Consider the following 14,495-nt stretch of genomic DNA (forward strand, 5'->3'; position numbering starts at 1 on the left):
TCATCTTGGAATACTTATGCTGTATTCAGGAATCAGCTTATTCACCGTTTACACAGTGAGACAATCCTCAAGAAAACTAATGCTTGCATTACTTTTACAACATGAAAGGACATATTTCACATAATTCAAAGGAATGTGGGGGTATTTTTAAAGCCTTGGGTTGAAATGCAAAGCAAAATTTCTTGTGATTTCAGTGTTTTTGTTGATAAGGCAGACATGCACAGTTATAAACAGCAACTGTTCTTCCTGAGCTGAACTTGGGAAGCACAGGAGGGGAAGTTACAGAGAGGAAACTAGTGACTCACCTGTAGATGATGTTGAGCATGCTGTGCTCACAGTCATTGGTGCTGTAAACACTCAGTTTGTCCAACAAGTCCAGCAGATGTGTTGAGAAATTGCTATCAAACTTGTTGATCGTTGCTTCGAAGCCAGATGTCAGGTGGAGGTTGTCGGCATGCTCTGCTAAAAGCTAGCAAGACAAAAGAATAGTGGCCCCATGTGTTTGCTGATTCACACTTGTCAAAGAGGTGCAATTATTCCTTCCCTATTTCCTAACCTGCTCAAAAATACTGCCGTAAAACTTAACAGTCACTGAGCCACTAAAATAAATCTCTCCAAACAGCTGCAAGTCCTCGGTAGTTAAAAACCTTGCTATGCCTATCTGGGAGAACCGCAGGGTAGACCCAGTAGAGTTACATGTGAATTAAATATATATGCTGTCATTATTTATTTTCAAGCAGGAGGAAAAGCCAATAAGCAGAAAGTGAGTGTTGCCTGAGACGGCACTTGTGGCCTTGCAGCATGATGGGCCCTACTGGATGCGTGCCAGAGACGGGCTTTTGGCAGGAAACCCCAGAGCACACCAAACAAATCGCTTAGTATGTGCACCTAGACAGAGAAATATGGACAAGACAAATACCCCAGGTGCAAAGGCACAGGCTGCAAAGAGTCACACCCAATAGCTTATTGGCTCATCCATTACAAAATGCTAGTTCTGGAAATAAGAAAGTTCTTGAATCGCAGAAAGCCTGTATGTGAGTCCCCACTGCATGCCTGAAAATACAGCTGAGAACTTAAAAACAAGCGGAGGGACTGCTTTGGGAGACAGGGTCTTCAAAGCAGGCTTTGAGAACACCAGCAGCTCTCCACACTGCCCTCAAAAATGCACACAGTTCTGCAAAGATTCTGCTTTTGGGGTCATAGGTGCTCTGGAAACTAGGAAGGTCTATCTGCAAGAGGTAGGACAGCCATCCTGAGCCACTGCAACCCCGACAGCACTGACAGAGGAAAGGGCCTAGTTGCCCATCCCGTGTCCCACCTTATTAGTCAGCTTCTTCTTTGCAGTCTCTTCAGCACGCTCCTCCTCTGTTGGTGGGCCCAGCATGGTGCCATGCTCTAAGGTGAGTCGGTCCATCTCATTATCCAGCTTCATGCTCTGGGTGAACCTCTTGGAAAAGCAGAGGGTTGGAGAAATGGTTAGATCTCATTTTTTTTTCCATTCTGGCAAAGTATGAGGCTGACTCAGCCCTGCAGCTAGCTCACTCCCATGAAAGCTAACTCTGAGATTAAATTTACACAAGGCTCACTAACACCAAAGGAAGGTGGGGTTTTTTTAAAGCTATGGGCTCCCTGAGATTAGTCTCCATGGGTCCAAGAACCAGTCCTCAGCTGACCCTCAAAAGGGAATGCTAAAAACTACAGAGCCCTACAACTTACACCTCAAATTTTGCTGCAGGACTGGCTGAAGAGAGGTAATAGGGTTCATATGAACCTGATCCAACAGCAAAAAAAAAAACATAGAGAATTTTGTGCAGGGAGAAGCCACAGAAACCACTTGGGAGAAAGGATAAGGGTCCGAGCAGCCAAGTTCTAAAGCCTTCTGGCAGGAGGACGAGAGGCTCTTCCATGTGCATCAAGGATAAAAGTGGTCTGTTGTTTTACCCTGGCTGGGAACAGAACTCAACACCTCCTGGGGATGGTGGAGAAAATTAAACGGGTGAAGGGAAGAGACTCATGGGTGGAGATAAGAACAACTTAATAACTAAACTACAATAATATGGGAAATAATAGTATATACAAATATACAAATGAGTGATACACAGTGACACTGCTCACCACCCAATGACCAAGGCTAGTTCCCAGCTAACGATCCTGCAGCTGGAAGAGACCTGAAACCACAATCCCAGAAAGGAGATCAGAGCCCGAGTGTCCGAGACAACCGAGAGAGGGGTGACCCAGAGGGAGACAACCCAGAGCAAGAGAGAGCCCTTCTGGACAGAGCCTCACCCATACCCTGGCCATGTTGGGCATGGGATGGAACAGACCATTGGCCAGTTTGGGTCTCAGTCCTCAACCTGAGGTCGAATCCTGGGCTGGGAACTGGGGCTGTGCTCCCTCCCAGCTTCTCCTGCCCCTGCAGACACCGGCACAGCCGAGAAACTGGAAAGTCCTTGACTGTCCTGGCAGCAGCTCTGCCCATCAGTGTGTGATCAGCTTCTCCTCAGCACAAACCCAAACACAGCCTCTCACCAGCTGCTCTGGAGAGAGTTCACTCTGTCTCACATGAAACCAGGATGGGGTGGAGTTGAAAAAAGGGCCTCTCCCAGCTGGCTGGCATCCAAAGCATCTGGCAGTGGTCAGTCTGGGGAGGCTGTACAGACCTGCATGCAGTTGGTGAACATGACGCAGACGGACATCAGCTTGGAGAAGATCTTCAGCAGCTCCGGGTTGGTTAGCATGCAGTCCTTCAAGCAGTTATCCAAGAAGCTTGTGTGGTGGCTCAGGACATCATCGATGTTAGATGCCTGTGACAGGACAGTACAATAATGAAAAACCAAACCAGGACTGCTGTGCTGCGCAGGACCAAAGCTCTGACCCACCATCCTGCCTCTGATGGTGGCCTCCCTGACATGTGCTAGGGCATGTTGAGATACTTCTGATGTACCTTCCAGCTTTGAGAAACATCCGAGATGGACACCGCGTTTGCATTACTGCATTCAACAGCCCTTCACAGGCTTTTTACCTTTGATACGTCACATCACCTTCTCAATCAAATTATGCTTTCTTCAGTCATCCAAACCCTTCACTGGGAAGGAGACTCAGGATGGAGTTACCTGCTTTATGAATGTGCACTTTCTTTGCTTTTAAATTTGCTTGTCACGCCCACTAACCTCACTAAAGTCAGCTACAGTAAGTGTAAAAGAGAAAAATAAATCAAAGAACCTTAAATGTCAGTAAGTTTATGAGGCTTAAAACATACAGGTTATTCAGAAACATGTTTTAGGAGCACAATAAGGAACTGGGACATGCAGTGTTGCAAGGATTCTGCAAGATTTTTGTCCAGCTCTGCTACTTGAATGGGCTGTTTCAGTCTTGAGTTTTAAATAATAGATTAAAAACCCCCTCTCACTCTGTACAATTATGGGATGTGCTGAAGCTGAGAACAGAAGTCAAGCTTAGGAAAGAACCATAGGACTAAAATTGCCAAGTTATCCACACTGCTCCACTGGGATCAATGCCAAAAAAAAAAAAACCCTCACCTTTTAAACAACTAGTGCAGAACAGGGATAAATGCTGCTCTCTAATGCAAGGAAGATGCTGGTTCTGTTGATGAAGACAATATGTTGTGAAGACGAATATTCGAGTTATACTTTTACGAAGAAAGCACCTTAACTTCAGGTGGAAATGCATAAGAGAGAAGTCTGACAAATAAAAAAACAGCAAAAGGCACTACATGAGACCAGAGAGGATAATCCTCTCTCCTAAAATGCAAATAAAAGGAAAAAAAACTACCACAGCCTGTAGGCTATGGAGGTTAAAGAGCCAGTTCTGCATCCTCTGTTTGGAAATAAATGATGCTTTTATTTTAATCAAAGAAGATTTTAGCCAGTAGCTGGGGATATGTGATCCCTGACAAGAAGCTCTTTAAAGGACTGAGCAACAAAGCAGTTGCTGAAACAGCTTCTTTAGCTGGCAGTGTTGAGATGTTCAACCCACAAGGGCCCATATCACAACAGTCTAGAGCCAGACTTTTCCTGCCCCAGCACTGGCAGAGGGCATGCTCCATCTCCCAGAGATGTAAAAGCCTTGAAGGACACTGATGAGGATGGGAGGCAAACATACATTTGGATTACGTCTCAAAAACTTCACTAACTTGTCAAAAAACTTCCACGGTTACAAGCGACGACTTGTGTACATATTTATATCATGGGTAGCTTTGAGTTGTTACTACTGCACTATTACTTGGAGAAGCCCTCCATGTACAGAGCATTGTTAGAAATGCTCTACAAAGCGCTGCAGCAGCCCTCAAGGTTTCAGAAATGAAGGAGTGGATGGCAAAGGCATGGACAGATCTTCTTCTTGCCATACAGCCATGAAAACCACTTTCCTCAGTGCCAGCAAAGCCACTTTATACCTGCTATCTCAACATCTCTGGCAGGCTAGAGGCTCACAGATGTTCCATAGTGAGGGAAAAATTCTGCCCACTTGGACTATCAATAAATAAGGTTCAGTCTACAGACGTTTCTTGGGAATGGGCTCCTCCAAGAAAGTATAAATTGGCAAATTCCTTTTTGGAACAGAAATAAAAATGCTTCAATACTGCTATACCTCTGAAGGAGCTGAGAAACTCAATGGCTGAGAGCCAAAGCAGAGAGTGAACTTCAGACAGAAAGTCTTTGCAACAACTCTGGAGTCAGGAGATCGTCTCTTCTGAACAGGGGATGCTGTCAATACAGACTGTGTGCCCACTGCATTTAACAGTTCCTTCTAGGACATCTGGAATTAGAGGAGACTGAAAGGAAGCACTACCTGGAAGCAGTATGGAAGAACCTGGGCCAGGATAACCTCAATTCAAGTCAACTGAGTACTGCATTTTGCAAACCTAAACTTAAAACAAAATTAAGAAGCGAGTACACTTCTCACAGATCATCCGGGAGCTTGACATGTAATCTCCTCTTGTTCAGAAGTCCTCACCAAGAACATACAGAGATGCTCACAACCCTAGACGTGATACCTCCTGTGAATTCTGCAGGAAAAAGGATGACAAGGCATCAAAAAAAGTTGCTTAGCTGACCCCAGAACAACTCCCCAGTACACAGCAGAAACTAAGACAGGGCCAGTTGATGCTGAAGATTCCCGAGGCTGAGAGAGCTGTTGTGGCTCAATGCAGATTGCAGGAGTGTTGAGCTGTTTGGTACATCAGAGAAATGTTTTCGCAGTGTAAGAGGAAAAAGACATACAACCCAGAAGCATCTGATCACAGGATGACTGCCTAAGGGAAGAATATTAAGATGATGTACATCTGCCTCCTGTTCCATCACAGAAGCTGGGGCAGCCTAACACCAGCCCCAACACAGCAGCATGCTGTGGGTAAGGAAGCTGAGAAGGAGCATGAGGAACGCAGCGTCCCTTGGGATAAGGAAGATAACTACAGCTACAGCCATCACAAAGGTTATGCTGCAAAATAAGCAAACCTGAGGAATGGATCAGTGATCATCTGCTCTAATTAAACACCAGTTCACTGGCTGGAACAGCCCTTGCCTGTGCCGAGTGCCATATGCTGAGACAACCGGGACAGTGCTTCTTAAGGGCTTTCTCAATTTCTCTCCTGGCACAGAGGAGATGGCAGCAGGTCAGATTCAATCCCTTGGCAAAGCCCTCCAACATTACTCCACTGAGCTTTTTACCCTCTAGCACTCTCACAGGCCTTCCTGACATCCCCCAGCCAACGCAATACACCCCTGCAGCTTCACGCTGTGAGAACAACTACAACACAGCCCTCCCCATGCTGCTGCAAACACTTGGAACTGGGAGAACACAAAACGATTGTATGTTAGGACCACACAAGAGCCAGTGGAGACATTTGCTATGTAACATGGAGCAGCCAGCCTGCTGTTTATTGCCCTTGTTTTGGGCAGCAGGACAGAAGTAACCTAAGATGCCACCTCTGCTCTCTTTTTCCTCCCACAAAGAAGGAGTGCCAGAAACCAGCAGAAGCCAGGCAGGTCTCCTGGTGCTAAGAGGTGAGGCAAGCAGTGTCCTGGCTCCAGCACACGCTCCTAGGGAACAAAGAAGCTACAGGCTGGGTCCAGGCTGATAGCAAGGAAGACAACATGTATTTGCAGCATTGCTGTGGCTTTCACTGAACCTGCCAGTGCTCAGGCATCATCCTTCGCTTGTCTAATGAACTTCCACAGGAACTCTGTACGCCCCGAATGTCTAGATCTTTACCACAGTCAGGTCAAAAAGGAAGGGAGAAAATGGTTGGCTCTAGACGGACTGAGAATAGCCCTGGATCTGTTGGCAACAGATTTTTTTCTCTGTTGTTGAGGATGGAACCAACAAATCTGACGTGAATGAAACCAGATATGAAGACCTTTATGGGCTTCTTGAACAGCCTGTTCCGAAAGGTAAGCTCCCAATGACTTCTCATTCTTTGTTTGTCTTTCCCACAGGTAGGCAGGACATTATCTGAAAATGTGTTCCTCTGGGAGATGATAAAGGTACCTTACTTGCTCATCAGGAGATAAAAACTGACTCAGAGCTTTTGCCAAGACAAAGAGTTAACTTCTGGAGAAGTCACTCACTTGGATTAGTGAACCAGAAATATTCTGTAACACACCTAGAAAATCCCATAGCTCAGAACATTATAGTTCTGTGAAACAAACCAAAATGATCCGAGGCATGCTTTGCCCAGATACCCCCTCGTCAGGCACAGAAACTAGTGGGAAGTGAGCTTAGCCTCTCCCAACTACCACCATAGTGGAAAAGTTCTCCACCCTTGCCCACCTGCAGCGGGAATATACATGTGGAATAGCCACCTGGATAAGGCCCTGTTTTACAACAGATAGTCCTTACAAGCCAGTCCCTGGCAGCATTTCAGAAGAGAAAGCCCAGATTCAGCTTTTAAGAGCACTGTAAGTCACCAAGGAATCAACTGAAGGTATCTGGACCAGTTTATGATCTTTGCACCCTGCATCCTTCTTCCTTTTCCACAGTTTTCTTTCTTCTGTGTATGGCAACATTCAGCAGAACACTATCTTTACAGAACAGGGTGCAGAGGATGAGCCAGGCATAGACAGGATGATGTGGAGCAGGAAAGGGATATATGACCAATAAAGCAGAAGGGTGATGTAGAACAGCAGCACTCTTTGCAGTATGATGAGAACAACAGTTCCCAGATAACTTAAGTGCCTCCAACAAAACATTGAACAGACATCTGCAGTAACTGAAATTAGGCATTTTTTCCCTATATCAAAATTGTTAACTTCAGATTTCCCTTCCAACTTCTCTCAAGGACACATGCTCACCAACTTCAGGTTCTTCTCAAGAATGTGCCATGTTGGCTCCATCACTTCAAACATCATGTAATATTGGATATTCTGTACAAAATTCAGCATCCGCTGCCGCAGCGTGAAAGCACCAGCAAACCTAGGGGAGAAATCACACCCACACAACTCAGAGCTAGCAAATGCCATGGAGAACTATCACCAGGCTTGCATAGTCAAGCAGAGCTAAATATTTCTGCCCTAGCAAATTCACTGCTGTAGTGTGAGAGGGATTATAAAGTTAATGCAAATCATCTCTGATTATTTTTCCACATATTCAAATGGCTTTCCCTCAATTACTAGAGTCAGAGTTTTGAACTTGTTGCAGACCGGACAATTTGAATATTTGCTTATATTCAATTAAAATTTTAATATTAAATATTAAAGCAATTTTACTAGTGTAACCAGTAAAGTGTATCTAGTGAGACATGAATTCATTAGCAGGGTAAAATTTAACAAGATAAATTTTGCAGCCTTACTTGTTAAATGAATTACTTGTGCTATGCCTTGTATCAATATGTTCAGGGGATCCAAACATTTAATCAAATCACTGGCTACCTAGGGTATTTAATGCAATTTCAGCCTAAAAGTAGAATTGTGGGATTATATGGAGGTTCTTTCAAAGTTAATTTATGCAGGCTCTGTGATGGCAAACTAAGAACTGACTTCAAACTGGGACAGGCCACTGGTCGGGGGGATACCCACCCTAGAGGATTTCAACCATGGCTGCCCTGCCCACTGCTGATCACAGTCATCCTGTGAGCTGGAGGTTGGTCTAGAGACTCTCACAGGTCTCTGCTGCTAACACCCCTACAAATTACAGGAGAACCAGAGCTACAGTCGTGCTGGCCAAGGTCAGCGCCAAGGCGAGCGAGGAGGTTACCTTGTGACAAGAAAGTGTCACTGGGAAGGCAGAAGGTGCTACCTCACAACATTGAGGTCTGCCTCACTCTCCACACAGGCACCTCCAGCACACACAGTGCAGAGCCAAAGATGAGAATCTACCCTCGCAAACAGAATGATTCTCTGGGAGAACACCCCATCAATTTGACCTTATTCAATTTGTATCATACCACAACCCGAAACCGTGTGAAGGTCACGAGTCCTTGCTAGTGGTCTGGCCAGAAGAGAAGGATGTTGTTTTTAAGTTCCCGGGGTCCTCGCTAATCTTGCTGATGCCAAAAGTACCAACCAAGATGCTATGTGCACGGATGTCCTCTGCTGTAACTGTCCACTGTATGATGAGCTAACCCTAAAGACCACCTCTTCCTTTTCAAAACTTTATGCCAACAAAGAGGAACGAGCCAAGCAGCACAAAGATTATCGAGCAGACGCCTCCTGCTGAATATTTTGACCTCTCTCAGCCTGTAGGAAATTTGTAATGACATTCATGTCAAAATGATCTGGTCCATGTCATGACATACCTAACTAGCGAAAAGGAAAACCAAAATTTTGCATCTGATCCAGCAGAAAAAAATGCCATACCACTTAGCTGAATGCAGGGAGAATTGCTTTGCCGTCTTATTGCTTATCCAAACGTTGCACAACTGTCTTTCCACATGTTTGCAATAGAACATGTGTCTGAAAAGCATCTGGTATCTTGTCAGTGCTTTCCTGGAAAAAAACAGGAGAAACCCATCCAGATTAAGCCCTCTTCTGATTGACAGACTAAGCTGTGAAGGCTGAGGCTGCTCAAAGGCAAAGAGACTTTACACAATATGTTCCTTACGCCTTCAGATGCACACAGATCTGCACTGAAACAATTTGAACCAAAGGAAAAAAAAAACATATTCGTAACCATCCCAAAGAATTTCTCTCCACGGAGTCCCTCCTCCATATTTCCTGCCAGCGGGTACATCACCAGCCTCCTTCTTCAATTCCCTCGAGCTACCTGCAGAGAGGTCACCCACACAGATGCTGGGACAGAGGGCTGAAAGCCTGCAGTCATGCACCCACCGCACTAAGACTGCTACGATCACCCAAACTATTCACCAGAATTCTCCAAAATGATGCAGAAAAAGCTGTAACCAAGCTACAAGCAGCACTACCCAGCCAGCGATGCACTGTCAGAAGCAGATGGGGATGCTTATTTATAGCTTCAGGGACTGGATTCAGGTCTGCGTTCAGACACTTCAGCGTAGGTGTCTACAGAGCCCCAGTCAATACAGTTTGTGAGCTAATACACTCAATTTGAAAGAAAGACACATCATTTCCAAAGCACCATGCAATTAAAAAAGTCCCACTGTGTCAACTGATCTTTTTTAAGGGGAAACTAAGGGACAAACTAACTGTTGGCATTTAACAATTCAACATCTGTCACCCTGTTCATGTAATACTGCTTGTTCCATTTGCCCTGGCTCACAGCAGCAGGTCTGCCAGTGTTTCTCCAAAGGCAAATCCCTGCAGAAAAATGAACCATTCAGTCCCTCACAATTCAACTAAATGCAAAATAGCTTGCTATAGCAATTCCAGCAACAGCCTGTATCCTTCTAGTCTGCAACCAGGGGTACCAGAAAATGCGTTTTTTTTCTGCTCTCCACATCTGAGAAATGCTTGAATCTTGCATGGAAACCCTCTTGTGAGAGTTCATATTCTCAGGGGAGATAATTCAGAGAGCCATGGACAAATGAAAACTGGGTGAGCAGTCATAAATAAAACCAGGGACCAGGCTGAAAAAGCATCCTTTGATCTATGTCTTCCCACCATTTAAAATGAATGCTTGTCTTCCCAAGCATGCCTTAGACACGGTCTAGTAGGGCTCTACTGAAGAGACAAACCATATTCCATAGCCTACAAGTGAAGCTCAACAACCTCATTCCCCAACTTACAACATCACTTTAAAGATACAGCCTTTCCAGATTTTTGCTGGGTGAAAATGTGCTTCAGCCCCGTGTAAAAGCTTCTGCCTGTTTTCCCTTCAGTGGATTGATACTTTACCTGTTTATAATAAGGGACAGAGGCCACTTAACGATGTAGTCAAAGGAAAATGCTTCCAGACCGCTGAGAGTGAGCTCTGTGGGATCTGCACTAATAATGGCCTTCTCCTGTTTTGTTTCTATGGCCAATACTCTCAAGAGCTGGGTAATGAGGTCGTGGGGCATCAAGTCAATCTATAAAGGAAGAGTAAGAAAAAAAATGAAGCCACAGGATACTCACAACTACCACGTAGCAAAAGACGTGTAGCAGAAGTAAAAATTAGCAGAGTCGCTCTCGAGCCATTAGACCCGCTAGGAAGCAATAGTGAATGCTCTGGACACTGTAGCAGCAGACGCCGGAGCCGTGTTGCTGCAGTTTTTAACAATCAGCATACAACATACTGCTCAACTGATCATTCTTCCTTGCCTTCATTCTCTGTAAGGTCTATTCAGATCTTACACAACCCAGGCACAGCCTCTGTGCTGCTTTGCTTCTGTAAAATACACAAGCATTAATAGGCAAGACTTCTAATCAGGGATTTTCTGGTACTCCAAAGCGAGCACCCAACCTGAGAATAAGCATAAGAGACACACTACTGCTTCCACCTCATCCCAAGGCCACCCAAAGCACCTTCCCCGTGTTCAGAGGACAGCAAGTAAACACAGACCCTTGTCCAAGGTGGGTGCTACCAGTTGTTAGTCTGGATAAAAGAAGACTTAACCAAGAGAAGGTCTACATAACGACAGCCATCAGTTCTCTCTTCCCTCACTGTACATTCAGCAGATTCTTACAGGCACACACAAATCTTTCCAAAACATGGCAGGCCGCCTGCTCAAATTCAATTATCTTCTGCCTACACACATTCTTACCTTTAAATCGTCCTTGAAAGGATCTGTGTTGGCTGTGCTCATTCGCAGGGCTAATTCAAGCAGGGCCTCTAGCCTCGTAGTTATGATGTCATCTACAGGCTTCTTGAGTTCCTCTTCAGTGAGATCCATGAAGTGAACAAAAAAGTCCCCTTGATCCATCAGGAAATAGTGTTTTATAGATCTGCTCAAAAAAAGGAAGAGACAATTGATTACGTTTTTTAAAGCCCAAGTTAATCCATATTAAACCTAAAGGAATAAAAGCAATCAATTCAACCAGCTCACTGGGTTTGATCACAAAATGTTCCTCTTCATAGAGAACCATAAATAGCCAATCTGGAGACTAGCTGTTTATGCAAGTCCCCCTCCTCCCTACCACCTCAGTCAGGATGCTTTTGTGCAGTTGGATCAGGGCTACTGCTACTCTTTCTTCCCTTGAAAAGGGCCATGAAGATGGTCCAGGGGCTGGAGCACCTCCTGTGTGAGCACAGGCTGAGAGAGTTGGGGTTGTTCGGCCTAAAGAAGAGAAGGCTCCAGGGAGACCTTCCAGCACCTTCCAGTGCTGAAAGGGGGCTACAGGAGAGATGGGGGGGGCTCTTGATCAAGGGGTGCAGGGATAGGACACGGGGGAACAGTTTTAAGCTGAAAGAGAGGAGATTTAGATGAGATATTGGGAAGAAATGTTTTCTTGTGCATGTGGTGAGGCAGTGGCCCAGGTTGCTCAGAGAAGCTGTGGATGCCCCATCCCTGGAGGGTTCAAGGCCAGGCTGGATGAGGCTTTGAGCAACCTGGGCTAGTGGTAGGGGTCCCTACCCATGGTAGGGGTGTTGGAACTCAAATGATAACTGCAGTTTTCAGAGCAAAAATAGGACCAGTGCAGCCTTAACACATTGTGGTTGCAGACTCCTGATCACTGTAACTTTGCGACGATGCTCAGCTCCTCTGTTTCCCTGACTGTCACTACTTTCTTGAACCAAGAAAACTCCCCCAGTCATGATCAAGTCATGACAGTGTCAGCAGTTAACTGAGGACATAACAGGTAGGGAAGTGAGACACTTATTGCTGACACAGCCTAGAGCACAAACACAAATAAAAACCTGACCTAAAGCTGTCAACAATCCCCCTTCAAGCAGGATGTTGAACTAGAAACCTGCCAAGGTTGTTGGTCCCTTCCAATCAACATTTCTGGGATGGCGGATAGTCAGTACTCCCACCTAACTGAGGAGAAGTGGTTACAGAATCAGAGAACAGTTTGGGTTGGAAGGCAGTTTAAAGGATCATGTTCCAGCCCCCCTTCCACAGGTTGGGACACCTCCCACTAGCCCACGTTGCTCAAAGCCTCATCCAGCCTGGCCTTGAACACCTCCAGGGATGGGGCATCCACAGCTTCTCTGGGCAACCTGTTCCAGTGCCTCACCACCCGCACAGGAAAACACTTCTTCCTAATATCTCATCTAAATCTCCCCAGTTTCAGCTTAAAACCATTCTGCCTTGTTCTGTCCCTCCACCCCCTGATCAAGAGTCCCTCCTCACCTGGTCTAATGGAGGGTCTCCCTGCCCATGGCAGGGGGGTTAGAACTCGATGATCTTTAAGGTCCTTTCCAACCCTAACCATTCTATGCTTCTATGATTCTATCTCTCCTGTAGCCCCCTTCCAGCACTGGAAGGCCACTATGTCTCCCCAGAGCCTTCTCTTCTCCAAGCTGAACAACCCGAACTCTCTCAGCCTTTCCTCGCACGGAAGGTGCTCCAGCCTCGGACCATCTCCATGGCCTCCTCTGGCCCCGCTCCAACAGCTCCATGTCTGTCCTGTGCTGAGGACCCCAGAGCTGGATGCAGCACTGCAGGGGGTCTCACAAGACGTGAGACAGGTCATATGTCCCTGGGGTTTGATCACAACCATCCCACTTCAGCCCTCAAAGCACACACATGAGTTGGAAGCTCAGTAGCTTCCTCCTCAACCAGCTGCCCCTGAACTTGAACCCCAGCAGATGACACATCCACAGGACTGCTGCCGAAGGATCCAGCAGAGAGCCTCTTTCAAAGATGAGACATCAACACAAGCTGGAGAGGGGGAGCAACACCTTAATCTACATTGTGACAGACAGACCCAACAGAGGACTTGTGTCACCAGAGCTTTGGAAGCCAGTGTCTTTTGAAGAGCCCTATTACGGAAAGAAGGCTTGGAAGGATGACAGCCATTAGCAAGGTTAGGAAGAATCTCCTTAAACAACTGACAGGTTTCAGACAGCTCTTACGACCTTTCATGAAACAAGGCATGTTCTCTGGCAGTTTTCAGAGGGCAGGAAGGCATGTATCAGTTTCAAAGGTGTGAATCATGGATCTTCAGGTCTTCCCGCAACCTCTCTTGGCTGGAGCCACAGTGTTCCCAGGTCTGGAGCAGATACCTTTCTTGCAGCTATAACTTTTTCAGATCTAGCAAAAAGCAGGACCAAAGCAATCCCACCAGGCCTGCTAGGCACATTCACTTCAGTTGCCATCACTGCTCCAGCTTATGTCTCCCAACTGGCATCTTCTTGTCACTTGGCAGGTTTGTTCCATTAAACTCAAACCACTTTCTTTCATAGTGTGTCACTGGTTTGAAGCAGAACCTCCAGTACCAGGTCTCAGCCCAATTACAAACTACCTTACGACCAGCTACCAACTGCAATTTCCTACCTATTTGTTGCTGTCTTGGTCTTCTAGGCAGTTAAGATTCCTGTTTTTACTGTTTTCTGAAGATAGTAATAAACTAAAGCTTGATTCACACAAGAAAGCTGGAGTCTGCATGCTAGAATGCACGGAATGTCTTACAAGAATCGAAATATAGGTTATTAAAATGAACTTTAAAAAAGGACAACGTTAAGAAAAAACCCCAGACAGGAACCTGGGGCTAGTATACTTACTCTGTTCCCACTACCTATGTTTGCATGAACAATAACCATGGCATATATGGTGAGCTGTTCAATAGTAAACTATTTCTTATTTACATTAAACTCTTCTTGATTATTCCAGATGATGAGGCCCTCTATAGACAGATAGGAGCAGCCTCAAGCTCACAAGCGCTGGTGCTCATGGGGGATTTCAACCACCCTGATATCTGCTGGAAGAACAACACAGCACAGCATAGGCAGGCCAGGAAGTTCCTGGAATGTGTTGATGACAACTTCCTTCTCCAAGTGATAGAGGAGCCAACCAGGAGAGGGGCTATGCTGGACCTTGTTCTCACCAACAACGAAGGGCTGCTGGGGAATGTGGAACTCAAGGGCAGCCTGGGATGCAGCGACCATGAGATGGTGGAGTTCAAGGTCCTCAGGGCAGTGAGGAGGGCGCACAGCAAACTCACTTCCCTGGAGTTTAGGAGAGCGGACTCTGGCCTCTTCAG

The 14,495-nt window shown here is 45.9% G+C and overlaps 1 protein-coding gene across 1 annotated transcript; it reads right to left on the reverse strand.

Annotated features, from left to right (window-relative positions):
- Positions 1 to 301: 301 nt before the first annotated feature.
- LOC104460963 (gamma-tubulin complex component 2-like) lies at positions 302 to 11,294 on the reverse strand (the record flags this gene model as incomplete). The annotated part of the gene is made up of 7 exons (XM_010072373.1): positions 302 to 469; positions 1,319 to 1,447; positions 2,661 to 2,804; positions 7,311 to 7,431; positions 8,814 to 8,942; positions 10,266 to 10,438; positions 11,114 to 11,294. Coding segments are annotated over 7 exons (1,045 nt in total), but the record flags the coding sequence as incomplete, so codon positions are not given.
- Positions 11,295 to 14,495: the final 3,201 nt, after the last annotated feature.

The sequence above is a fragment of the Pterocles gutturalis genome, unplaced genomic scaffold, assembly GCF_000699245.1.
Source record: "Pterocles gutturalis isolate BGI_N339 unplaced genomic scaffold, ASM69924v1 scaffold7052, whole genome shotgun sequence".
Classification (NCBI taxonomy): Eukaryota; Metazoa; Chordata; class Aves; order Pterocliformes; family Pteroclidae; genus Pterocles; species Pterocles gutturalis.